The sequence below is a fragment of the Furipterus horrens genome, unplaced genomic scaffold, assembly GCF_987537825.1.
Source record: "Furipterus horrens unplaced genomic scaffold, mFurHor1.1.pri manual_scaffold_13, whole genome shotgun sequence".
In the NCBI taxonomy this organism is placed as follows: Eukaryota; Metazoa; Chordata; class Mammalia; order Chiroptera; family Furipteridae; genus Furipterus; species Furipterus horrens.
In genome coordinates this window covers 51,619,368-51,646,282 of record NW_028327183.1, presented here as the reverse complement: position 1 = coordinate 51,646,282, position 26,915 = coordinate 51,619,368, and the positions used below count along the sequence as shown (strand labels likewise).

Here is a 26,915-nt window from a genome sequence, read left to right as displayed (position 1 = left end):
ACCCCACAGCTGGGCATTCCCCTCCCTGACACGGGGACCGGGACCCTCTCTGCCCTGTCAGATGCAGACATGGTGCCTCTGCTGCTGCTGCCCCTGCTGTGGGGGGGTGAGTGGGCTGAGGACGGGGGGACGGGCAGGTGGGGGAAGGGAAGGGGTTACAGCTGAGCCTCTGTGTCCCCCCAGGGTCCCTGCAGGAGCAGCAAGGCTCTGAGCTCCGAGTGCAGGAATGGGTGAGGGTGCAGGAGGGTCTGTGTGTAAACATTCCCTGCTCCTTCTCCTACCCACGGATTCCGTGGTATCCCACTAGCAAACTCTACACCTACTGGTACTGGAGTGGGGACGACACACATTCTGATTCTCCTGTAGCCACAAACAACCCAAATAAACCAGTGAAGAGAGAAATCCAGGGCCGATTCCTCCTCGCGGACCCCAGCACCAACGACTGTTCCCTGAGCATCAGAGATGCCAGGAGGAGTGACTCAGGAACCTACATCTTCCAAGTGGAGAGAGGAAGTGCTGTGAAATATACTTACTGGGACAAGTGGCTGACACTGCAGGTGACAGGTACGCCAGGGTCACTGGTTGAGACATGTGAGCCCTTTTTTGAACAGGAAGAGGACCCTGGGACATTCTTTGATTCAGGGCTTGGGCCCTGGGTGCTCATAAGAGACACAGGACCTCAGGTGATCTAGGGCACCAAGGCCCGGGTCCCTTGCAGGGTCTCAGTCTGGGTGCCTAACCCTGGGGTCCCAGCACCTCCCTCTCACCTCCTCAGACCTGACACAGAAACCAGACATCCACATTCCGGAGCCCCTGGAGTCCGGACGCCCCACGCAGCTGACCTGCAGCCTGCCAGGGTCCTGCGAAGGGGGACGTCCTCTCAGCTTCTCCTGGGCGGGAGCCGCTGTTGACTCTCTGAAGCCCTGGACCCTCCGCTCCTCTGTGCTCACCTTCACCCCGAGGCCCTGGCACTATGGCACCAACCTCACCTGTCAGGTGACACACCAAGTAACTGGGGTGACCATGCAGAGAACCATCTGGCTCAATGTCTTCTGTGAGTGTTGGAGGGATGGCTGGTTCCGTGGGGGCAGTGGGACTGACTTCTGTGTGTGTGTATGTGTGTATGTGTGTGTGTGTGTTGTGTGCACAGGTGGCTGATCTACCTGAGAACACCCGTGCATGGATCTGAGTGCAGGCGGGGAGGTGGCCAAAAGAACACCTATCTTTCCTTCCTGGTTCCCACCGCCCCTCCTTGGGTTGGGGTGACTTCCACCCGCTCCTCCCCCCTGATGCCGGGCCATGTCTTTCTGTCCCAGACGCCCCACAGAACCTCACCATAGGCATGTCCTTCAGAAATGTCACAGGTAGGAAAGAACCTCAGTCTCTGGGGCCGAGACCTGCCCCTGGGGTCGCCATGGAGCTGAGGGGGGAACAGTTGAATGGGATCAGATTTGGGAGATGCAAGGCTGAAAATCATCACCCTCCTTCCCTCACCTCCATGGGTGGGCATCTTCCCCCTGTGTTTCATAGCGGCATCTCCTGCTCTTACCCTGGCCCCTCTCCCTGCACTTCTCTCCCCCAGCCCTCAAGATCCTGCAAACCACATCCCTTCCCATCCTGGAGGGCGAGGCGCCGCGGCTGCTCTGTGTGGCTGACAGCAACCCCCCTGCAGTGCTGAGCTGGTTCCGGGGTCCCCCAGCCCTGAACGCCACCCCCATCTCCAGCACCGCGATCCTGGAGTTCCCTCACATGGGGTCAGGGGACGAAGGAGAGTTCACCTGCTGCGCTCAGCACCCGCTGGGCTCCCAAAGTATCTCTCTCAGCCTCTCCGTGGTCTGTGAGTGTGGGGACCCCTGGGGGCAAGTGACCTGGGTCCCCGGCGGGCAGAGGCACCGCTGACCCTTCTCCTCGCAGACCCCCCGCTGCTGCTGGGACCCGCCTGCTCCTGGGAGGAGGACGAGGGTCTGCGCTGCAACTGCTCCTCCCGAGCCCAGCCGCCCCCCCCCTCGCCGCGCTGGCGGCTGGGGGAGCGGCTGCTGGAGGGGACGGGGACCCCCAGCGACGGCTCCTACACGGTCACCTCCCGCTCAGCCGGGCCCTGGGCCCACAGCGCCCTGAGCCTCTGCACGGGGCTTGGCGCCGGCCTCCGACTCAGCTGCGAGGCCGGGAACTTCCACGGGGCCCAGAGCGCCTCTGTCCTGCTGCTGTCGCCGCCGCCAGGTCGGGGCCTGCTGGGGACAGAGGCTTAGGGAGAGAGGGTGGCATCAGAGAGGAGCTGTTACCGGGGAGAGGGGCTGCGGCGGGAAGGGCATGATTGCTAAGACCCGACCCTCCGTTTGATGTCTGAACAGAACCTACCCTGGGTTCTGCAAGGAGGTGAGAAGACAAGACACTGAGTCCCGTGAGTGGTGAGCTCATGCCCCTCTTCTCTGCAGGGCAGTCAGAATCCGTGTCGGGAGCTGTTCCTGCGGCTCTTGGAGGTGCTGGTGCCATGGCCCTGCTGTCACTGTGTCTGTGTCTCATCTACTTTCGCATGTGAGCCTGCGTCCCGGGGATGTACAGGAAGCTTTGTTGTAGGGAGTACAGATGGAGGACCTGAGTCCAAGATGAAGCTGAGTACATACACAAAGATCTTTGGTGGTGGTGGGGGGGGGGGAAGGATATGGTAGCAGCTCTATTGAGATAGAATTCCCATAGACTTAAAGTGTACCACTCAATGGCTTCTAGTTCAGGCACAGAGTTGTGCACCAGTCACAACAATCATATTTATAATATTTTCATTAACACAAAATGAACAAAAAATCCCGTATTTGTCGTTTTGCCTTCATTCTCCTCCCAACCCCAGGCAGCCACTAATCTATTTCCCATGTCTCTAGATTTGCTTATTCTCCACATTTCATAGAAATGGAATCCTACAATACACAGTCTTTTGTGAATGATTTATTTCCACTTAGTATATCTTCAAGATTCCTGTCTCTTTATTTTAATTCTTTTTATTTCCAAATAAGACTCTATGATATGGATAGGGCACATTTTATCTGTCTCTTTGTTCATCGAAGGACAGTTGGGTTGATTCTACATTGGGGCGATCCTTAATAACACTGTATGATTTCTTGTGAATAAGTTTCTCTCTGTATAGGGGCCTATCGTGATGTAAGTTTAGTCTTAGCCAAACACCTGGTCATCCAGGGGACGGAGCACACACTTGCAAATAAGAGGATCTCTGAGTCTGGTTCCAGGGTCTGGATGCTCAGTTGTGTTACCAGGGAGTGGGGGCAGCCTGTCCACCTGTGCGTGAGCCATTGTGGCTCCTGACTTCTTCCCTTAGAGTGAAAGCCAGAAGGAAGCAAGAAGCCAGGAAACCAGAGTTCAGAAATGATGAAGACACTGTCATAGGAACAGTCTCCTTGGTGAGTGATGAGGGTGTCTTCTCCTGCAGTGAAGGGAGGCAGGTTGGGCACATCCATTCAATAAGTCCAGACAGAGCTTCCCAGCATTTCACCAAACCTGCACCTCTGTGGTCAGCTGAACAAAGAGCTGGGAGCTGACCTCCCCTCCATCTCCTGAAGCCAGCGGTCAGTCTCCTGCCCCAGCCCTGCTGACCATTTAGCCCACCTCACCTCTCTGCCAGGTACAGCCTGCCAGAACCATTGCCAAAAAACTATTACTTTCTACTCTTCTGGGCATCTTGCCTCACCTCTCCTCATCTCAGTTTCTCTATCTGTAAATGGAAATAATAAGACTATCATTTACACTTGATTTCTGTGAGGATGAAATGTGATTAGTAGCCCTCAATATGGTCTAATCAACCGTAGTATTACAAAATTTTAAATGATTGAGCAAATAGTTGAGTTTATGATTAGTTGTGTGGAATATGAAAATGAATGAATTACTGTTGGGTCTGCCCAACTTCCCCCTGGGTCCATGTCTACCTTACTCTTCTCTGACTCTCTTCTCTCCCCTTCACTCAGGGTTTCCAGCAAAACCCTGGGCCAGAGAGGCCCCCAGACCAAGTGTCATTCCCAGAGGATGGCTCTCTGTTGAGAGAGGAGCAAGACGTCCAGTATTCTAACATCACCTTTCATGGGAGGAAGCCACGGGTGCCTCAGAACAAGGAGGCCACCAGCACCTGCGTGTACTCAGAGATCAAGAAGACCAGCAAACAAGGAATCAGTCCGATCTCGGTTTTGGATGGAGGCATAACAGCCTCTCTGGGGGAAAGGAGTAAGAAACTAATTGGTGAAGCATGAGGAGACCTTGTGCGATATTCACATTAATCACTGGAAGAGCATCTGAATGCAGAGCAGAAAGAAGAAAGGTAACTAGGTTGGAGACCCTTGGGCTCAAGTACAGGCTTCAGCACTTCCTAAGGCATTGTCATCAAGAAGTTCACTTCGTTTTTCCATTCTTCAGTTTCTCGTTCTGTAAACACAAATCATACATCCGACTCTAAGTGGCTGTGAATATTAAAGAAATTAAGAACCAACACAGGTCCAGGGCTTGCCTGTGTCTTTCTTTGAACAGAAAAATCCTGGTGTCAAGTTCTCCTTCAGCCATAGAAAACATGGTGGCAAATTGATGGTGTCATTTCCACCCCAGAACTCTTCAATGGGAAATACATGCCCGTCGGCCTGGCGTTCGGTTCATGATACAGTATCTTATAGTTTCTCTGGGGAGCACAGGACTGTTAATCTCAGGTTTGTGGGTTCTAGCCTCACATTGGGTGCCACTTGAGAGAGACTCTGGGTCCCTCAGAGTGGATGAAGAAACTACTCAGAAAGTCACCATCTGAGGAACGAAGGGAGGGGTTTTTTTCCTGAGGAAAATCGCCCCTGTTTCTTTATTAGCTAGTGTTTTTACCTACTTTATACATGGGAATTGCATAAGAAAAACATGCAGCCCTTCACCAAATGTTTGGGAGTAATAACAAAGGGAAACACTGATCAATACAGGGTTGAAACGCCTAGGTTTTTCACACAAGTTCAAAAACATTTTCTTTTACTTAATCGTTCTGTTTTTCATAGTCTACTGACAAGAATTTGGGACTACTCAGAGAAAAACAGAGCAGGTTCCCTTTTGCGTTAAAGCCACTTTGCATTTTTTTCTACCTTTAAAACACCCTAGAGGGTGGGATTCATAGAAAGCATGAAAGACAAAAACCAGCCGGTTAAGACCCAGGTTCCCGTTTTTGGGCCGGGCTCCACACAGAGGTCGTCAAAGTCTTTTGAACCATGCCTGCCTGTCTCCCACAAGCTTCGTGGCAAATTGATTGTGTCATTTCCATCCCAGAACTCTTCACAAGGAAATATATGTCTGTCAGCCTGGTGTTCGGTTCATGATACGGTATCTTATAGTTTCTCTGGGGCCATCTCGCCTCGCTGTGACCTGTCCATTCTTCCAGCACCTTCTGACTGTCGACCCCTTCCCCATCCCATTAACGGTTCCACTCGGATCTTTCCAACAGCCTGTCGACTGTGAACAAGAGCTGACTGGGTACTTCATCACCAAAAAAGATTCTTTTGGAGAAAACAAAAGTCTGTGAGGCAGTCACTGCAGCCCCAGTGAGCCACATGCACATGCTAAGCAAGAAAGCAGCTAAGAAGCACTTTTTACAAAGCAGAAGAGGAAGTTCAGGGGAGAGGCTGTTATGACCATAGAGCTCTGCTGTGACCATAGACTGTTTCCTATAGGGCTTTCAGCACTACTTAGGGTGTCACAGCACTCCCCACAGGCCTCCCGATTCCTGGCTGGGTTAGTCCTCTGTGGTAAAACGGGACATGCCAGAGACCTGACGCTGCCTCTCCTACACAAACCCCTTACAGACTCCCTGGCCTGAGACAGTACATTACAGGCATCTTCCCCTGGCATCTATCTCCTCACCAATCTTCTCCTTGTGGCCTTTGTTCTTTAACCTTCTATGGGGGTTCCTAAAAAATTTTAGCAATTTGAGGTCCCCCTCCTGGAGGCCACACCACCTTGCTTTCATCTGACCTACACCAACCTGTCCTTCAAACCTGAGTTCTTGGACAGACTTGGGTAGAGAGGGTGAACTGAAAACTCATTCTCCCACCTGTATACTTGATATAATTTAATTTTCAAAGAAATCTCAAACAAAATCAGCCAAAAATTCAAGAGCAGTCACATAGCATAAGTAGCTATCAGTAATCGCTTTTGATTTTGGGGACATTAGTCCTCCTTATTTTTGGAAGAGATGTTCCAATACCCACAGTGGGTGCTTGAAACTGCAGATAGTACACAATCTGATACACACATGGCATGTTCTACACACATCTCTGATAAAGATTAATTTATATATTAGGCACAATTAGGGATTAACAATAATGACTAATAATAAAGTAGAAGAATTGTAATAATATACTGTGATGAAGGTTGTGTGATTGTGGTCTCCCCATCTCTCAAAATATCTTTTTCTCTTGTACTAACCCTTCTTCCTGAGCTGCTGTAAGATGTCACAATGCCTCTGTCATGAGATGTAGGCAGGTGAATGTTACAGGCATTGTGACATAACATGAGGCTACTATAAAGGTGACTTGAACACCAGTGCCCAGATACGGCAATAGTCCAACTGATAACCTAGTCAGCTCAAGTGACTGACAAGCAGTCAGTGTGTAAGCATGGAGACACTGGTAAAGGGGTTCATATTGGCAGGACAGACAGAGGCATAGAGGGTTCATCATACTACTCAGCCCATGGAGAAATTTAAAACATGAGTAATTTAGTTCTGGAATCTTCCATTTAGTACATACAGACCGTGGTTGAACACAGTTAACTGAAACCGTGGAAAACACAACTGCAGAGAAGAGGAGATGACTCTACTAATCCTGTTTCTTCCAAGTTTCTAAGGGTTGTTGCTGAAGTGTGTCCTATAATCATAATAAAAGCAACAAGGGCTGGGCCAGCCACAACATTGGCTGCAGCGGGGGAAATGTCTGGTGTGGCCAAAAGTATTATGGGCCCAGGTGAGCGCCCCTGTGACACAGAACAAGCACCTGAACACAGGTGACTTATTTCCTGAACTTTTGAAAATGTGCTTGAGGAAAGAAGTGGACAATTACAGTGTGAAAGTAGGATGAATTTGGTTCCCCACATCCCCTTCACCAACCCCATTTGCAGTGGGCTAAGAAGTTGAATAGTGACTCTTGTTTTGGTAATAACTGGTTAAGTCATCTGCTCAAGGTCTCTGGCCAAAATGGAGGCCTAGATCGACATGCTGCGTCTTCTGCACAACTAAGAAGGAACACAACTACCTCAAAACTAGAGACAATCAGAAGTTCCAGAAAACCAAGCTGCATGGAACGCCAACAAACAAAGATGTAAATAAGAAATACTCATCTAGACAGGTAGGAGAGACAGAGATGGGGCAGAGAGGATGCGGTGTGGCAGCAGCAGCGGCGGGTCGGTTGGAAGCACAGTCACACGTTTTAAAAGGTCAGGAGGGACACCTGGGGAGTGTTCCCAGCTCCTCACCAGATCTCGCAGCTCACGGTCCCAGCGCTGGGGAAAATCAAGCCTCATTGCTTCTGACTGTGCAGACCAGTAGGGTTGGGGCGGAGAAAGAAACTGCCAGTCTCAGCAGAGTCCACTTGTTTAAGGGGCCCCCACAGTCCTAGAACATTCACAGACCCACCCACTCTGGGAACGACGGCGAGGGCAGCACCTAGAGGGGCGCCAGTCCAGAGCAGAAGTGGGAGAGGTCCCTGGAAAAGGGGTGAGTGCTGGGCTGGCGGTATTGTTTCTCTTGGGCCCCTCCCCCACATCCAGCGCCACAACATCGTGAAACAGGTCGCCCTGTACTGAGAAATCCCTAAGGCCCTGCCCCTTATAACATAACAGGAGTGACAGCTCTACCTGGGACACAGGAGCCTGTCAGAATGAGGAGACAAAGAAGCATGGCCCAAAAGGGGGAATGGATCAAGGTTCCAGTGGGAGAACTAAGAGACAAGGAGATAGACCACCTAATAGATGAGGAAACAGACAACCTAACAGATGCAGAATTCAAAACACTGGTGATAAATATGCTCACAGGCTTGACAGATATGCTTGAGTATCGCAAATGCATAAGGTAAGAAGTGAAGGCTATGTTAAGTGAAACAAAGGAAAATCCACACAAAAGCAATGCTGAAGGGAAGGAAACCAGGGTTCAAATCAATGATTTGGAACATAAGGAAGAAAAAAACAGTCAACCAGTGCAGAATGAGGAGGCAAGAATTGAAAAACATGAGAAAAACTTCCCAAATTTTGTGAAGGAGATGGACATACAGGTCTAGGAAGCACGTAGGGTTCTGGGTGAGCTGGACCCAGAGGGGACCACACCAGAGTGCATCATGACTGAGACGCCAAAGGTGAAAGATAAAGAGAGTCCTGGTGGCAGCAAGAGAGAGACAGAGAGTTGCCTACAGGGGGGTGCCTGTAGGACTATCAGCTGATTTCTCAGAGGACACTTTGCAGGCAGGAAGGGACTGGCAAGCAGTATTCAATGTGATGAAAGACAACCTGCAACCAGAATTACTCTATCCAGCAAAGCTATCATTTAGAATGGAAGGGCAGATAAGGTGCTTCCCAGAGAAGGTAAAGCTAAAGGAGTTCGTCATCACCAAGTTATTATTATACGAAATATTAAAGGGACTTATTTAAGACAAAGATCAAAACTATGAACATTAAAATGACAACAAACTCACAACTATCAACAACTGAATCTAAAAAATAAAAACAAAATCCAACTAAGGAAACCAGAATAGGAACAGAATCATAGGTATGGGGATAATTTGGAGGGTTATCAGCTGGGAGAGGGAAGGGAGAGAAATGGGGAAATGGTACAAAGACTAAGAAGCATAACTGGTTGGTACAAAATAGACAAGGAGAGGTTAAGAATAATATAGGAAATGGCAAAGCCAAAGAACTTATATGCACGACCCATGGACATGAACTAAGGGGGTGAGAGTGCTGGAGGGAAGGGGGTACTGGGCATAGAGGAGCAAAGGAAAAAAAATTGGAACAACTGTAACAACATAATCAATATAACATACTTTAAAAAATCATCTGCTCAAGATTTGTGCTGAGAACAACAAAAATCTTTGAGAAATAAATAGAGAAATTAAAATCTCTCATTTTATAAGCATAGAATAATTTAAAAGACTGAAAATGGGAACTTACAGTCTTGTATTTTTGGGAATGCTTGAATCCTGAAAATTAGACAGATATCTAAGTCACAATACCATAGTTTCCAATGGCATTTGCCCATACTGATCATGTGTGCTTTGGTTCTGTGGCCTTTGCGTCTTGGAAATTAAAGTCAGGACTCTGGCTCTTCCCAAGGTGGGGAGTTTGTATCAGGGTAACGGTGAGTCAGAGATAACCACAGTCAAGGAGAAAATATAAACAGCAACCAGAGGAAAAAAGACTGATTGCATTCAAAAGAGTAGCAGTTTAATTGAAATGTCACTAGTAACCATGGACAGCATAAAAAAGCACTTTCTAATCTATGCTCTGTAGAGACAATTCAAAAATGAGGAAGTAATACAGATCCTGTGAAACAAAGAAATGGGGAAAGTCATTGTCAGTAGAATAAAAATATAGTTTGAAAATCCTTGACAGTTATAAGAGCTAAGTCCAAAATGGGTGTGGTGGGATAAATTAACTTTACACTTTCTAATATTTGTATACTCTCTGGGAGGAGAGAGAGCTTTTCACTTACTAACAGTTAATTACTTATGCAGTAAGTTTTATGGTAATGACTATACAAATAGAATCCTAATGTATAATTAATGAACTAAAATCAGTCAACAATATACTGTGAAAAACTTAGTAAATCAAAATAAGACAAGAAAAAAGGAGAAAAAGTAATGTGACATTGCTGGCACATATGTAAAATAAATGTAATGTGGGATACTTATGTTGAATACAATTAGATAAAGGCTTCAGGGAAAAACAGAGGGTCAGCTTGGGTCAATATCATGCTCTTTATAATATATGCATCTAAATTATAAGGAGAGCAAATGTCAAAATCAAAGTAGATGAAAGTAAATACGGTGCCAACATTAAGAGAAAGAAAGCTGGAGTAATCCTATCCTATTAACCTCATACAAAATACATGTTACTATATCATTTGACTACTGTAAAGTCCTAAAGCAACTGTCTTGTTGAAGAATAATAGACAGGTGCTGTGATTATAAGCAAAGGCAGAAAAATAGATGACCCCAAATGTCAATATGATGGTAACCTTCGAGGAGCTTGGAGAGAATATTCTGAGGCTCCTGCAGAGCCTTCTTGTTCTATATCTTAACTTGAGATATGATCACATAATAAACTTATCAGTATATATTTATATAATATAAACTATATTAATGAGGTATCACATTATACATTGAGTATATTTATAAACCTATAATATTTTTACATTATATAAAATACAATATGATGAATTGCAGCATACTATTAATGATAATATTGCCCTGGCTGGTTTAGCTCAGTGGATTGAGCGTCGGCCTGCGAGCTAAGTGTCGCTGGTTCGATCTTCCAGTCAGGGTACATCAGAGAAGGAAAACTCTGACTCCAAAAAACCTCCGCTGCCTTGCGGCATACCTCTTCAGGGGAAAGGCTAAGGGAGTAAACCCCGACAGAAAATCCGGAGCCGGAGTCCCTAAGGCGGTTTGACGTTGTAGTCAACACCGGCAACTCCTGCGGCGCACCTGAACCCAAGCTGTATCGACTCCGTCTTTCCCTTGGACCCTTCAGCTGCGAAGAGAGGGGGGGTCTGCTGCATGGGCAACAGCAGACCCTCCATATTACCCTGCCCAGGCTCTGTAGCTTCAGCGTCATCGCAAGATGTCGATTCAACACGGGAGGAGACACATACCATGTCACTCCCAAGTCGGACTGCACAGCCATTCTTGGCGGTGCAGATAGACTCTGAAGAAGCTACACCATCGTCTCTCGAGACGGACGGCTGCCGACGACGACGATTAATGATAATAATTAGTTACATATTAATTATAATGTTTATAAGTCAGATTTACATAATAGAAACTATAAAAATATATAAGGTTTACACAATATGAACTATAACTATATTTTTCATAACCAATACATGTAAAACTATTTGAGCCAGGAAATGTTTTATGTTCCAATGGTCACATTTTGCAGAAAAATTTGAAGGAATAGTAACATTATGAAATAGGAGGAGGACATATCAGAAGTGTGAGAGAAAAAGCAGAAGCACGAACCCAGCCCACTGCCACGCATACGCCTGCCTCTCCTTATCAAGAGAGACCCAGCCTTTCCGAAGCAGCCCTGACTTAGGTGCCCTGCTTACCTAAGGCTCAGCCCTTGTGCCTCTGAACTGTGTTCCAGGACCACGGACAGCGGCAACCCTTCCTTAACGAGCTTCTGGGTCTGGCATGGTGGGTGGCGCTTCCCCTATAGGCAGAGCCTGGACCTGGTGACATTCTGTCCTACAGGACAGAGGTGCACCCAAACTCCTGTCTCAGTTTCCCCCTGAGTGCCCCCGCATCCTAGGGAAGAGGAGCCTTAGCTCCAGAGACACAATGCATGTCTCAGAGGCCCCTGGGTTCTTTGCCCCTCAGGGCTGATTCTACTGTCACCCTCTCCAGAAAACATGTGCCAGCCTCCTGCCTTTCCTCCCTTCACTTTCTTTCCTCACAACAGTGGACTGACGTTTTGTCTTGCTTTTCATCCCTTCCTTGTACTGTCACGGACGGAGCCCTGGAGAACAGAACCATGATCTGTGATCCTTTTCTGTGCGTGGCAGTAGGCCCAGTGCTGATTCAGCTCACCTGAAGAAACGAGGCATCAGAAGACCAGGTGAGACGTGTTTGGAGCTGATAGGTCACACAAACACATCCTGGGTTTCAACTGGTCCCACATGAAGGGTAAACAGTCAGATTGGGGAAAGGATTCTGAGGCCTCGGGGGAACGCAGCATGAAGAGAATTGTCATGAAGGGCAGGGAAAGCCAGGCAAGGCCAGGGGCAAATGGAAGGGGGGTCAGGAGAGGGAGATTCAATAGATACCCTAAAGAGGGGAGGCCTTTTGTGGCTGGAGGAACTTTATACAAGTTAGAAGGAGTGAATGCAGGATTCATGGGAACGCTGAGAATGAGCTAACAGCCACGCTCCAGTCCAGTGGCTTTCTAACCTCAAACTGCCAGCAGGAAGCCACCAACAGTCACTCCTGGAACTGGTGTCAGGGCTGCCCTTCTCAGTCCTAGCCTCTGACCCTAAGGGACCCCTTGCCATGAGTGTGAGATCAGCCCTCCCTTCTGGAGGTTTTTTGTGTGACCAGGCCTGGGCTGAGGACCAGGACGGACATAGATTAGGTTTCAAGTAGATCCTGGCCCCTAGACCCTCCTTTGCTGAGAGAAATGTTTTGAAAATTCTGAGAGAGCAGAGAGAGACCTCTATATGTCTGTTCTCTGAAGGGGGTGGGGATGACCACTTGGGACAGGTGACATGATGGAGGTGGGATGTAAAGGGGCCATCCTGACAGGTTGTCACCAGATCTACAGTGAGAGGAGCTCTGGCTCTGCCTTCCCTTCCCTATTTTTTACTGGGGAGAAGGGAAGCTTTTGAGAGAGGGCGGGTTTGGAAGAGACCCCTCTAAAAAGAGTGTACTTATCTACTGCTTCCCGGAGAGCAGGGACTGATCTGGTGCTGTCTGGTGTCCCAGCCTTGCCCCCTCTAAGGTCAGGCTGTTGCCACTGTCCCTGCTGTGTGTATGTGGGATGAGAGGGCTGTGGGACACCATCTTCCCTATTTATTGGGAACAACTTAGAGAAGCACTCGGGGCAGGATCTGCAGGTATGAGGATGGGGGACATGGTGAGGACAAAGTGCTTATAGGTCCTTGTGCTCTGACCTTCTCTCAGCCTCAAACCTACGGCTTTACTCTAGAATAGCCTACATCTTCTCACTTAAGGAAGAGGCCAACATATACCACGGTCCTGCTATGCCCAAAGGGACCTGGTCAAAAGCTGAAAGAGATGATCAACACTCTTGGGCATACTCCACCTTTTGGGGAAACTCCACCTATGACCGTACCCTGAGCAACAGAGGTACCTAGATGGGGAGAGCTGGACACTGTTCTTTAGGGAGTGAAGACTGCTTAGGAGATACTGTGACATTAAAAGCCCTCCAGGTGTCATATGTTTCTTAGTGGTGTCTTGGTCTCTTTTCTCGTGCTGACTCAGAGACATGACCTTCACGTTCTGGGAACCCTGGGATCTGAACAATGGCACCTGGTTGGGAGTATGACATTCAACCTTCACTGGCAACATTTCGCCCTGAGTCTCCCTCCACCAACACACCTCTTGTGATGCAGAAAGGCCTGTGCATCCTTGGACCTTCTCCACCCAGGACCCCAGCTCAACTCAGCTCTTGTTTATGCTGCTGGTTCTGGGAAAGAGCCGTGCTCACCTGGGGGCTCCAGTGACCACACAGAACAGTCTCAATTGTGTAAGTAGACGGCCAGGGCAAGGCCCTCCTCTGCGCTCACCCAGACCAGCGATTGCCCCCACGCATGAGGGGTGCCCACATGTAGACATGGGGACACCCCAACTCTCTGGGTACAACAGGCCCTCACTGGGGTGGGCTGTAGAAGAGGACATGGGGATGGGGTGTGTGGGACACAGAGCAGGGAGGGCATAGAGCAAGCAATCTCTGCTGTGACTCATTCGTTGGGGACAGGCCAGCTGGTCCTGGGAGAGACAGGCTTGTGGGGAAGCCCCTCAGTGGTGGCACCACAGAACTTCAGGGGAAAAGGCACTCAGAGCAGAGAAGAATATTGAGAATATAGATATTCCAGTTCGGGTGACATGATTCGGACAGTGGCTTGCCATGTTATTTCAAATCTTTCTACTAGAAACATTTTTTTAAAACACCATGTAACATGGATTAAATCTGTTAAAGGTTTGGAGTTAATGAAAGAGAATTTATATAGTGAAGATGGAAGAATCAGGAAGTGAAAGCTATAAGCAGAGTGTTTGGAGCCGCTTTTCCTGCGTATTGACTGCTGATTCTGAGCACTCACTGAGACCTAAATAGACCATTCACAAGTCTCCTGGGGCCAGGAAAGGGGTCTTGCCAAAGAGGGGGGCACTGGCAAACATTGCATACTGTGGTTGGGACCCTAAAGATGAGGGTGGACTGGAGAGAGATGAGATCCCTTAGGGACTGAAGTCAATTTTTAATTTCCTCAACCCTTGACCGGATTGCAGCGACCCACCTGCTACAGGCAACAGTCAATGTATCTGGAGGAAGAGAATACTGCCCAGGTCTAACGCGGTCTGTATCATGGGTCATAGCTGCATCAGACAGGATGTGACCAGGGAAACAGCTACCAGGTGAATAATGAGGAGAAGGGATTTAGTAGAAAACCCAGTCCTTACACATTATGCCAGGAGCCAGGAAGTGATGTTCTGGAGGGAGCAAGAGGGGAAAAGGGAGCATCATGAAGCAACTCCCCTGAGGCACGGGTGTGGGTGGACATGAGAGAGCTGGCCCAGGATGTGAGAAGCCAAGATGTGCATCACCAACATGGGAGTCCGAAGGGGAAGCTCACAGAAATTTCCAGGGGGAAGCTGTTGCCTCTTTGTGGCCACTGCCTCTATTGGGACACAACCAGGTGGCTGGTGGTGGGCTTGATGTTGGTTTTGGTCATCAGGGTTGTCGATTGAGAGGATGGGATGCACATGGATCAAGGCGAAGCAAATTGTCTCATGTGTTACATCTGGTTTGACAGTTGTTCACAGCAGGACGAATAGTCTGGTACCAGCCATTGCATCCTGCATGGTTCTTTATTTCACATATCCCAATTTGACAATGCAATTCCCTCTTCCAGCATCTATTTACTTGATCGTGTTGATGACAAAGTCCATGCGTGACACTCCTTCTCCTGGATGCCATGTGATCATGTTCATACATTTTTCTTCTTTATGATTGTTTTGTCTGTATTTGGAAGGTTTTACTTCAATATATATTTTACAATAGAAGTACTAAGTTCACAAAATTCAACTGGAAGATATGGTGACATTTGCCTTAATTCTGCAGGCTAATTTGGGTGAAATAGACTTTTATACAATATTGTTTTCATATCCATAAACATATGTATTTTTGCATTTATTTACATCTTTATGTCCTTTTATGCAGATTTATAATTTTTCCATTGAAAAAGCACATAATATATTTTTGTCATGTACATATCTGAATATCTCTCTTCGAGACGTACCATAATTTTTGATGCTATCATCAATGGCATCTTGTATAACATCCGTCTTTGGTATTGCTGTGGCATAGGAATGCACTTGATTTCTGTAATCTGCTTTTGTCTCTAGCAACCTTGATAAACTCTCTTAGTAAAGCCCCAGATGTATCTGCACATACTTGTGGATTTTTCTATATATGCAATCATTGATGAACTAAGACAGCTTCGTTTTCTTTTCCATTTTTATAGCTTTTACTTCTTATTTCCTTTGTAGACTATGACCTGATGCTACTGCATTAGGTGTGATGTTTGCTGAAGTCATCCCCTATCCCATTAAGGAAATTTGCCTTTATTCCTAGTTGACAGTGCATTTTATCATGAAAGCATTTGAAATAACCCACTACTCATTGTTTTATCTCTTTTTTCATTTATTTTATTTTATTGTTGTTCAATTACAGTTGCCCCAGTTTTTCCCCCATTGCTCTTCCCTGCCCCACCCACCCCCACTCCCACAGTCAATCCTCTCCCTGTTGTTCCTATCCACAGATCATTTATAGTTCATCCTTGACTAGATGCTTCCCCTTCTTTCTCCCATTTTCCCTCTCCTGCCTCCCCTCTGATCGCTGTCTGTTTCTTATTTCCATGACATTGGTTCTATTTTCTCGTCTGTTTTGTTCATTAGGTTCCACTTACAGATGAGGTCATATGGAATTTGTCTTTCACCACTTGGCTTATTTCTCTTAGCATAATACTATCTAGTTCCATCCATGCTAATTGAATACTCAGAGGCCAGTCAGGAACACAGAAGCCCCACTATGTATTTCACCAGTAGGAATTTAACGTAAGGAATGTGTTATGCCAATGTTGGACACAAATGGAGCAGAAAGGGGGACTCTGCCTGAAAGACATGGACCTTCAGATCTAAACCAAATACACAGTCTGAGATTTGAAAGTTATATATAATTGAGATACAATTTACATATAATATTATGTTGCTTTCAAGTGTCCAAATTAATGATTTGATTGTAAAGTGCAGACCACAATATGTCTTGTTAACATCCATCACCACATAATGTTACATACTATTTTCTTGTGGTGAGACCTTTTAAGTGTGCTCTCTTAGCAATTTTCTAATACACCATGCAGTATTATTAACTCTAATATTACAGTTAATGTATTAATACCCACTATTTTTGACCACAGTCACCCTGCTGTACATTATGCTCTTATGATTTCACTATTTTATAAGTAGAAGTTTGCACCTGTGACCACCCTCACCATTTTACTCACACCCCACCCTCTGCCTCTGGCTACCATCAATCTATTCTCCCTATCTACGATTTTGATTTTTTTAAAAATTTTCAGGTGGCCCTGCCCTAGCAATTACCTGAGGCTCTGCCCCACACAATTTACAGGTGTCTTTTGTACATAGACCACAATACTAAGACAGGGATAAAAGCATCTCTGCTTAATACACAGAAACAAACCCAGGGAGGCTGCCAAAAAAAAAAAATTTCCACATACACGTCAGATCATATGATATTTGTATTCCTCTGTCTGACTTACTTCACTTAGCATAATGCCCTCAGGGTCCATCCATGTTGTTGCAAATGCAGGATTTCCTTTTTTGTGGCAGAATAATATTCCATTGTATATATGCCACATATTCTTCATCCATTTTTTTTTTTAGGTTTAAAACTAAAGCATGAGAAGTCAAACCCTATGATCTTTTATTTACACAGAAATCTATTTTAAAAGGACTGCTTAAAACTTAGGTTTTTCAGCTTTTCTTTTTCCTTGAACATGAAAACTGCTTCCAGTTGAGAAGGATTTAGAGTAATTATTAAATAAACACTCTTTACCTTTCCCCTGCATAAAACCAAAGAGCCAAGTTCCCCATTTTATTTATGGTACACCAGATTACTTTCACTCTAAGAATACTGATAACAGATTATTAGATATGTGAGCAGGAACGTATGAGCTATACAAAGCCATTACAAAAGTCCCAAAAGAAAGGAATATGGTCAGAATGATAGAAAAAGAATGAAACACAAACAAAATAAGAAAAAGCCTGGTATTTACAGCCTCCCTCTGAAATGTGGTCATAGCTCTACTATCAGCATAGAACAAAAGCAGAGACTATCTGTCGATGGGTATCACAGATGAAGCTGATACCAGCCAGTCTGGGGTGTGGGGGTATTAGTTCCACGAAGGGAGAGGTTCAGTTAGCATCCTGCTGGGATCATAACCGTGTCATGGTCTTCCTGCAGTTCTGTTACTAAAAATGACACAAATTAAACGACCCAATGTGGTCATACGGAAATGAACTGTCTGTCACCACATCTCAGAAGAAAGTGCTCTGAGTGACAGGCACTGGGTCTGGGAAAGCAGAGGTGGATGGATGGCCACGCACTCAGACAAGGGATGTTTGTCTATGTGAGGTCGCAGGAGGGAAGCAGGGCTCTGCAGCCTGGAAGCTTCTGTACTAATGAGTCTTCTAGTGCTCAGCTCGTGGTTTGTTTTCTTTTTTTGTTTAACTTCTGATCAATCCTCAATCATGTTTTTCTATCTTGTAAGAAACTTCCCAGCCTAACCTGACATACATATCGGTGCCAGATTTTATTCTTCCGCTTTTTACGGCTGCTGTGGTGACTCCCTGAGGAAGTAGAAGATGCAACATCTGAGGTTTCACTGCCTGCACAGATCCATCCAGATCCCTGGGGTCCTCCTGGTTAGGCTCATTTTCCTGGAGGTGGACGTCTGGAGAAGTATCAATTTCCGTCCCATGTCCCGGCTCCCTCTGTTCAACGAGCTGGTCCTGAACTCCTGCCAATGCACCTGCTGCAGCTGCAGAAGTAACTGAGGATTTACTGCAGAGCCGCTCAGCGCCCTTCCCCTTCTGGTTCCTTCAGCCGTTTTGACTATTGGAGTGTTTTCTTTTTTTTTGTTGGTCAGATACCTATCCCAGCCACGAATGCTTTTGCCATACATCTGAGTGTCTTCCAGGCGGCTCCCTTCAAAAGCATACATCTGTCTCTCCAAGTTTGCCAGTGCAGCCGCCAGCTCCTGCTTCTAGTTCAAGAGCTTCACCAGCTCCCACCGGGTGTCCGGGTTCTGGGACAGCGGGGTCTCCTTATACATCGCCACACTGGGCTGAGGCGGGCAACACCGGCACCGGGCTGGGGGGGCCACCCATTCATTATTGCGGGGCACTTAGATTCCTTCCACACCTTGGCTGTTGTAAGTGATGCTACAGTGAACACAGTGGTGAGTATGTCTTTTCAAGTTAGTTTTTATTTCCTCCAAATAAATACCCAGAATTGCTGCATTCTCTTGCAGCTCTATTTTTAATTTTTGAGGAAGTGCCAGTCTGATTTACATAGTGATCCCCAATTTAGATTCTCAGCAACAGTGCATGACAGTTCCTTTTTTTTGGACATCCTTGCCAACATTATTTCTTGTCTTTTTTATGATCCCAGCTTGAGATTTGCTAGATCGCTCCGGGATGTGAACTGAGGGGGCACAACCATGAAAATCCTGCTTCCTTTAGTCCTTCGCTGGCACAGTCAACCTTATTAGCAATCTGTGAGGAGTTTGGGGTGGCTGGGGTAGGGTTGGCTACTTCTGGTTCACCTGCTCCCCATTGAGGGGCAGATCCAGGTTTTGTGGAGCCTCATATTTAGACTAATGTTGACATCACAGATTCCACAAAAACCAACATGTGGCACATATGAATTTTTCTGAAATGAGAAAACACATCACATGAAGTAAGAAAAGCTAAAATGCTGAAAACCAAAATATAAGACAATTCAGAAATATGATGGACTATTTTCATTAGTAAAATGGCATTCCCGTCTGGCACACCTGCATGACACATGTTCCTAACAGTTTTTGACTGATAGTCTTCGATTGCCACTTAAGAGGAGAATAATTATGCCATATAGTAATAAATATTCATATAATATTAGTAAGTATTATTGTTTTAATTTATATTTATATAATATAGATCAGGGACCCTCAATCCCACTGCCACAGACTGGGACGCACAGCAGGAGGTTAGCGGTGGGTGAGCGAAGCTTCATTTGCACTTACAACCGCCTGATCTCCGCCTCCTGTCCGATCAGCAGGGCATTAGACTCTCACAGGAGCGCGAACCCTACTGTGAACTGCGCACGAGGGACCTAGGTCGCACGCTCCCTACGAGGATCTAACGCCCGGTGACCTGCGGTGCAGCCGAGGCAGCGATGCTGGCGTCGGGGAGCGGCTGCAAACACAGATCATCCTCAGCAGAGAGGTCGGACCGCACGGAGACCATAACCGATCAAGGGCTTCCAGACTCGTATCAAAACCTTATCAGTGAGGGGCACGTGACAATTACGCTGTATCTGGTGGCGGAATATAAAGCCATCCCCCAGCCCCAGACAGTGGAAAAATTGTCTTCCATGAAACTAGTACCTGGTGTCAAAGAAGTTGGGGGCCTCTGTTACAGAGAAAAGAAAGAGAATTCAGTATTTTTTTCCCATGCGGGTGATTAACTTTTTTTCCTCCTGTACAGTTTAAGAAACATTTTCAATCACACAACTTGTTACTAGGATGTGTGAACTGTTTCACACCATTGTCATATTTGGGAAAAGGTTTAAGCGCTGTTCTTTCTTAAAAGAGCAGCAGGATTGAAGGTTATTTCCACACATTTCTGGAGCCCTTGCTGGGGCTTTGGAAAGGGACCCAGTGCGTGAGGGGCCCTGAGGGTGGAGTTCTATGATCTTAAAGTTGGCGAATTTGCTGCTGTGCTGAGGGCCAGCCTCTGGGGTCCCTGCTGAAAGGGGTGAGATATCTCTGCATATGTCCTATTTGGGGGGTCTGTGTGCCCTTGCTGCCCACAGACCCTCAGATGCTTGAGAGGACCATGTGCATCCCATGTCCCCAAAACCCTCAGAGCAAAGGGCTTTAATGCTTAGCTTTCCCCAGGGTTCCACCCTCCACGGGAGTCGGGTTTAAATTCCTTCCCCTCTTTCATCAATTGGTCCTCTAAATAAAATTTCAACTCATCCTTTCCCAGAACTTTCAGGTGTTCCGGTTGGAGGGTTCCCTTAAGTCACCAGGACCAGCTCTGAACACAATGACCCCTGGGTGACCTCCTTCTCAACTTAAACATCATCTACAAGACGATCACTTTCAGATCCACATCTGAACAAGCCTCTCAAACCACTGCGGGCCTCCGTATATCACCTGCAGGGTTGGGTTAGGGGAGGTGAGGCAGGATGATTTCTCAGCCCTCAGTGCACCCCCATCTCTGTGGTGTCCAAGTTCCCCCTCCAGGCCTGGCCACAGCCTGTCACCCATGGCTTCCTGTTGGGGTGTCCTCGGCCCCACCCCACAGCTGGGCATTTCCCTCCCTGACACGGGGACCGGGACTCACTCTGTGCTGTGAGAAGCAGACATGGTGCCCCTGCTGCTGCTGCTGCCTCTGCTGTGGGGAGGTGAGTGGACCATGAGAGGGTGGCTGGGGAGGTGGGGGAGGAACAGGAGCTGATGGTCAGTGTCTGTGTCCCTCAGGGTCCCTGCAGCAGCAGCGAGGCTATGAGCTCCGGGTGCAGGAGGGTCTGTGCGTCCACGTGCCCTGCTCCTTCTCCTACTATTGGAGTTCGTGGTCTCCCTCTAGCCAACGCTACGCCTCCTGGTACCGATATCAGTACCATCCATATTCCATGGAACTCGTGGCCACGAATGACCCAGATGCACAAGTGAAAAGAGAGACCCAGGGCCGATTCATTCTCGCAGACCTCAGAACCAACAACTGTTCCCTGAATATCAGAGATGCCAGGAGGAGTGACTCAGGAACCTACATCTTCCAAGGGGAGAGAGGATATTCTGTGGAATATACTTACCAAGATGAGGGGCTGACTTTGAAGGTGACAGGTATGGCAAGGTCACAGGAGAAGATGCTGAGATGTGGCACCCTGTCTTAGAACAGGAACAGGATGGTGGGACACCACTTTATCCAAGCCTTGGGCCCATGGTGTTAGAAGAGGAGCAGGACCCAGGGTGAGCTCAGGCCCTGAGGCCTGGCTCCCAGGCAGAGACACGGTCAGGCTCCCCATTCCTGCCCCGGGTCCCAGGCAGCTCCCTCTCGCCTCCTCAGAGCTGACACAGAAACCAGACATCCTCATTCCGGAGCCCCTGGAGTCCGGCCGCCCCATGCAGCTGACCTGCAGCCTGCCAGGGTCCTGCGATGGGGGACGTCCTCTCAGCTTCTCCTGGGAGGGGGTTGCTCTGGGCTCTCTCAACCCTGAGACCCTCCACTCCTCGGTGCTCACCTTCACCCCAAGGCCCCAGGACCATGGCACCAATGTCACCTGTCTGGTGACACTTGTTGGACCTCAGCTCACCACACAGGAAACCATTCAGCTCAATGTCTCCTGTGAGTTTCGGAGGGATGGCTGGGCCCCTGAGGGCAGTGGGACTGTGTGTGCATGTGTGTGTGTGTGTATGTGTGTGCGCTATAGGAGACTGAGCTACCTGACAGCACTCATGCACGGATCTGAGTGCAGGCGGGGAGGGGGCGAGGACAGCTCTCGCTCCTTCCTGGTTCCCACCGCCCCTCCTTGGGTTGCAGTGACTTCCACCTGCTCCTCCCCTCTGAAGCTGGGCCATGTCTTTTTGTCTCAGATGCCCCACAGAACCTCATCATAGGCATGTCCTTCAGAAATGTCACAGGTAGGAAAGAACCTCAGTCTCTGGGGCTGGAACCTGCCCCTCGGACACCACATAGCTGAGGGGGGAACAGAGTGTAAGTGGGATCGGATATGGGAGAGGCAAGGATGGAAATAACCACCCTGCTTCCCTCACCTTCCTGGGTGAGCGCCTACCCCTGTGTTCTCTTTCTCTCCCCCTCCCCCTCTCCCGGCACTTCTCTCCCCCAGCCCTCAAGATTCTGCAAACCACATCCCTTCCCATCCCGGAGGGCGAGGCGCCGCGGCTGCTCTGTGTGGCTGACAGCAACCCCCCTGCAGCGCTGAGCTGGTTCCGGGGGTCCCCAGCCCTGAACGCCACCCCCATCTCCAGCACCGCGATCCTGGAGCTGCCTCGCGTGGGGTCGGGGGACGAAGGAGAGCTCACCTGCCGCGCTCGGCACCCGCTGGGCTCCCAAAGTATCTCTGTAAAGCTCTCCGTGGTTTGTGAGTGTGGGGACCCCTGGGCAGGTGACCTGGGTCCCCGGCGGGCAGGGGCTCCGCTGACCTTCTCCTCGCTCCCCGCAGACCCCCCGCAGCTGCTGGGCCCCGTCTGCTCCTGGGAGGAGGACGAGGGTCTGCACTGCAACTGCTCCTCCCGAGCCCAGCCGGCCCCCTCGCTGCGCTGGCGGCTGGGGCAGCGGCTGCTGGAGGGGACCCCCAGCGACGGCTCCTACACGGTCACCTCCGGCTCAGCCGGGCCCTGGGCCCACAGCGCCCTGAGCCTCCGCACGGGGCTCGGCGCCGGCCTCAGACTCAGCTGCGAGGCCGGGAACGTCCACGGGGCCCAGAGCGCCTCTGTCCTGCTGCTGTCGCCGCCGCCAGGTCAGGGCCTGCTGGGGACAGAGACTTAGGGAGAGAGGGTGGGGTCAGAGAGGAGCTGGTACCGGGGAGAGGGGCTGCGTCCCAGAAGGGCGTGATTGTTACGATGGGACCCTCCGTTTAGTGTCTGCACACAACCTACTCTGGCTCTGCAAGGAGGTGGGAAGACAAGACACGAGTCCGTGAGTGGTGCGCTCATGCCCCTCTTCTCTGCAGGGCAGTCGGCATCCGTGTCGGGAGCGGTTCCTGCGGCTCTTGGAGGTGCTGGTGCCCTGGCCCTGCTGTCGCTGTGTCTGTGTCTCATGTCCTTTCTCATGTGAGCCTGCGTCCCGGGGAGGTACAGGGAGCTGTGTTATAGGGGGTACAGGTGGAGGCCCCTGAATCTAGAAAGGCAGAACTGAGGACATACAAAGGAATTTTGGGGGGGCAGGATGAGGGAGCAGCTTTACTGAAACAAAATTCCAGTAGACATAAAGTGTACAATTCAATAACTTTTAGTTTAGTCACAGAGTTCTGCACCTACCACCACAATCAATTTTTAGATTTCATTAGCACAAAATGAAAAAAAAAAAAAATCACTCGTCATTTTGCCTTCATCCTTCCTCCAGCCCCAGGCAGCCACTAATGTATTTCCTGTGTCTCTAGATTTGCCTATTCTTGACATTTCATATAAATAGAATCCTATGTACATTGTCTTTTGTGAATGACTCTTCTTTTCACATAGCATAATTTTTTCAAGGTTCATATGTCATTATTTTATTCCTTTATATTCCCAAATAAGATTCCATGGTATGGATGGGGCACATTTTGTCTGTCTCTTCATTCATTGGAGGACACTTGGGTTGATTATACTTTGGGGTGGTCCTCAACAACACTGTTATGATCACTTGTGAATCAGTTTCTCCCTGTATAGGGGCCTATCGTGATGTAAGTTAGTCTTGGCCAAAAATCTAGTCATCCAGGGGACGGAGCACTCACTTGCATGTCAGGAGGTTCTCTGAGTCTGGTTCCAGGGTTTGGATGCTCAGTTGTGTTACCAGGGAGTGGGGGCAGCCTGCCCTCCTGAGACTGAGCCACTGTGGCTTCTGGCTTCTTCCCTTAGAGTGAAAGCCCACAGGAAGCTAGCAGCCGGGAGACCAAAGGGAATGAACGATGAAGGCCCTGTCATGGCTGGAGTCACCTGGGTGAGTGATGAGGATGTCTTCTCCTGCAATGTAGGGAGGGGTCCTGGACATATTTATTCAGCGAGTCCAGACTGTGCTTCCCAGCATTTCCCTAATCTCACTCTGTGGTCAGCTGGACAGACAGCTGGGAGTTGACTTTTCCTTCATCTCCTGCAGCCCAGGGTCAGCCTCCTGCCCCAGCCCTGCTGGCCACTGAGCCTGCCTCACCTCTGTGTCAGGGACAGGCTGCCAGAATGGTCTCTCCAAAACTATTACTTTCTACTCCCGGCATGTTACTTCAGCTCTCCTAACCTCAGTTTCCCTATCTGTATATGGAAATAATAAGAGTATCATTTATACTTGGTGTCTGTGAGGATGAAATGTGAGTAGTGATCTCTCGATATGGTCTAATCATTTGTGGTATTACAATATTTTAAAATGATGAGCCAATCATTGCGTTCATGAGAAGTGTGTGTGGAGTAAGAGGATCAATGAAGAACTTCCATCAGTCTGACTTCCCCTTGTCTGTTTCTTCTTCTCTGACTCTCTTCTCTCCCCTTTACTCAGGGATCCCAGCAAAAATCCTGGCCAGACAGACTCCCAGACCAACTGTCATTGCCACAGGATGGCTCTCTGGCAAGAGAGGAGCAGGACGTCCAGTACGTGAACTTCACCTTTCACGAGAGGAAGCCGCCGGAGCCTCAGAACAAGGAGGCCACCAGCACCTGCGTGTACTCAGAGATCAAGAAGACCAGCAAATGAGGCATCACTCAGATCTCGGTTTTGGATGGAGACATCACAACCCCTCTGGGGGAAAGCAGTCAGGGACTAATTGGTGAAGCATGAGGAGACCTTGTGAGATATTCACATTAATCACTGGAAGAGCGTCAGCACGCAGAGCAGGAAGAAGAAAGGTAACAAGATTGGAGACACTTGGGCTCAAGTGCAGGCTTCAGCACTTCTTAAAGCATTGTCATCAAATTCACTTCACTTTTCTGTTTCTCAATTTCCCATTCTTAAACACAAATTATACATCCGACTCTAAGTGGCTGTGGATATTAAAGAAATTAAGAACCAAGACAGGACCAGGGCTTGCCTGTCTCTTTTTTTGACCAGAGAAGTCCTGGTGTGAAGTTCTCCTTCAGCCAGATGTGGCCAACCATAATAAACATGGTGACAAATTGACGGTGTCATTTCCGTCCCAGAACTCTTCACAGGGAAATATATGCCCATCAGTCTGGCATTCAGTTTACGATACAGTATCTTATAGTTTCTCTGGAGCCATCTCTCCTCACTGGGACCTGTCCATTTTTCCAGCAACTCCAGACTCTCGACCCCTTCCCCATCCCATTAACGGTCCCACTGGGATCTTTCCAACAGCCTGTCGCCTGTGAACAAGAGCTGACTGGGTACTTCATCACCAAAAAGGGTTTTTTTCAGAGAAAACAAAAGGCTGTAAGGCAGTCGACGCAGCTTCAGTGACCCACGTGCACACTCTAGGCAAGAAAGCAGCAGGTAAGAAGTCCTTTTTATGGAGCGGAAGAGGAAGTTCAGGGGAGGGGCTGTTATGACCATAGAGCTCTGCCGTGACCATAGAGCATTTCCGGTAGGGCTGTCAGCACTACAGACGGTGTGACAGCGCCCCCCACAGGCCTCCCGATTCCTGGCTGGGTTAGTCCTCCGTGGTAAAACGGAACACGCCAGAGGCCTGACGCTGCCTCTCCTACACAAACCTCTTCAGACTCCCTGGCCTGAGACAATACGTCACAGGCATCTTCTCCTGGCACCTCTGTCCTCACCAGCCTTGTCCTCGGAGCCTTTGTTCTTTAACCTTCTATGGTGGTTCCTACAAAAATGTTAGCAATTTGAGGTCCCCCTCCTGGAGGCCACACCACCTTGCTTTCATCTGACCTACACCAACCTGTCCTTCAAACCTGAGTTCTTGGACAGACTTGGGTTGAGAGGGTGAACTGAAAACTCATACTCTCACACCTCTATATAGTTGATATAATTTACTATTTAAAGAAATCTCCACAACGAAATCACCCAAAAATTCAAAAGCAGTAGTATAGCCTAAGTTGCTATCAATAACCACTTTTGATTGTGAAAACATCAGTCCCCCTTATCTTTGGAAGAGATGTTCCAATACCCGCAGTGTGTACTTGAAACCGCAGATAGTACAGAATCTGATACACGCATGATTTTTTCTACACACATCTCTGATAAAGTTTAATTTATATATTAGGCACAATTAGGGATTAACAGTAATGACTAATAACAAAAGAGAAGAATTATAACAATATACTGTGATGAAGGTTTTGTGAATGTGGTCTCTCCATCTCTCAAAATATCTTCTTGTCCTTTACTTATCATTCTTCCTGTGCTGCTGTAAGATGTCACAATGCCTCTGTGATGAGATGTAGGCAGGTGAATGTTACAGGCATTGTGACATAACACGAGGCTACTATAAAGGTGACTTGAAAAAAAAAAAAAAAAGGTGACTTGAACACAAGTGCCCAGATACTGCCACAGTCCAACTGATAACCTAGTCAGCTTAAGTGACTAACAAGTGGGCAGTGTATACAGAATGGAGACACTGGTCAAAGTGTTCATGTAGGCAGGACAGACAGAGGCATAAAGGATTCATCATACTTTTCAGCTCATGGAGAAATTTAAAACATGAATAATTTAGTTCTGGAATCTTCCATTTAGTACATACAGACTGTGGTTGAACACAGTTAACTGAAACCATGGAAAACACAACTGCAGAGGAGAGGAGATGACGCTACTAAATCCGTTTTTTTCAAAGTTTCTAAGGGTTGTTGCTGAAGTGTGTCCTATAATCATAATAAAAACAACAAGAGCGGGTCCAGCCACAAAATTGACTGCAGTGGGGGAAATGTCTGTGCTGTGGGCACAAGTAGTATGGGCCCAGGTGAGTGCCCCAGTGACACAAAACAAGCA

At 48.1% G+C, this 26,915-nt stretch overlaps 2 protein-coding genes and 1 pseudogene across 2 annotated transcripts; 2 read left to right on the top strand and 1 right to left on the bottom strand.

Annotated features, from left to right (window-relative positions):
• Window positions 1–21: 21 nt before the first annotated feature.
• On the top strand, window positions 22–2,539 carry LOC149995242 (sialic acid-binding Ig-like lectin 5). The gene is made up of 7 exons (XM_090260289.1): window positions 22–106; window positions 184–564; window positions 776–1,054; window positions 1,317–1,364; window positions 1,583–1,837; window positions 1,915–2,220; window positions 2,436–2,539. Exons 1-7 carry the CDS (start codon window positions 70–72, stop codon window positions 2,537–2,539), a joined length of 1,410 nt encoding a protein of 469 aa, XP_090116415.1. The 5' UTR covers window positions 22–69.
• A 14,852-nt stretch (window positions 2,540–17,391) lies between these two features.
• On the bottom strand, window positions 17,392–18,376 carry LOC149995241 (chromatin modification-related protein MEAF6-like; annotated as a pseudogene).
• A 2,250-nt stretch (window positions 18,377–20,626) lies between these two features.
• On the top strand, window positions 20,627–23,108 carry LOC149995240 (sialic acid-binding Ig-like lectin 5). The gene is made up of 7 exons (XM_090260313.1): window positions 20,627–20,715; window positions 20,792–21,154; window positions 21,378–21,656; window positions 21,905–21,952; window positions 22,159–22,413; window positions 22,495–22,791; window positions 23,005–23,108. Exons 1-7 carry the CDS (start codon window positions 20,676–20,678, stop codon window positions 23,106–23,108), a joined length of 1,386 nt encoding a protein of 461 aa, XP_090116439.1. The 5' UTR covers window positions 20,627–20,675.
• Window positions 23,109–26,915: the final 3,807 nt, after the last annotated feature.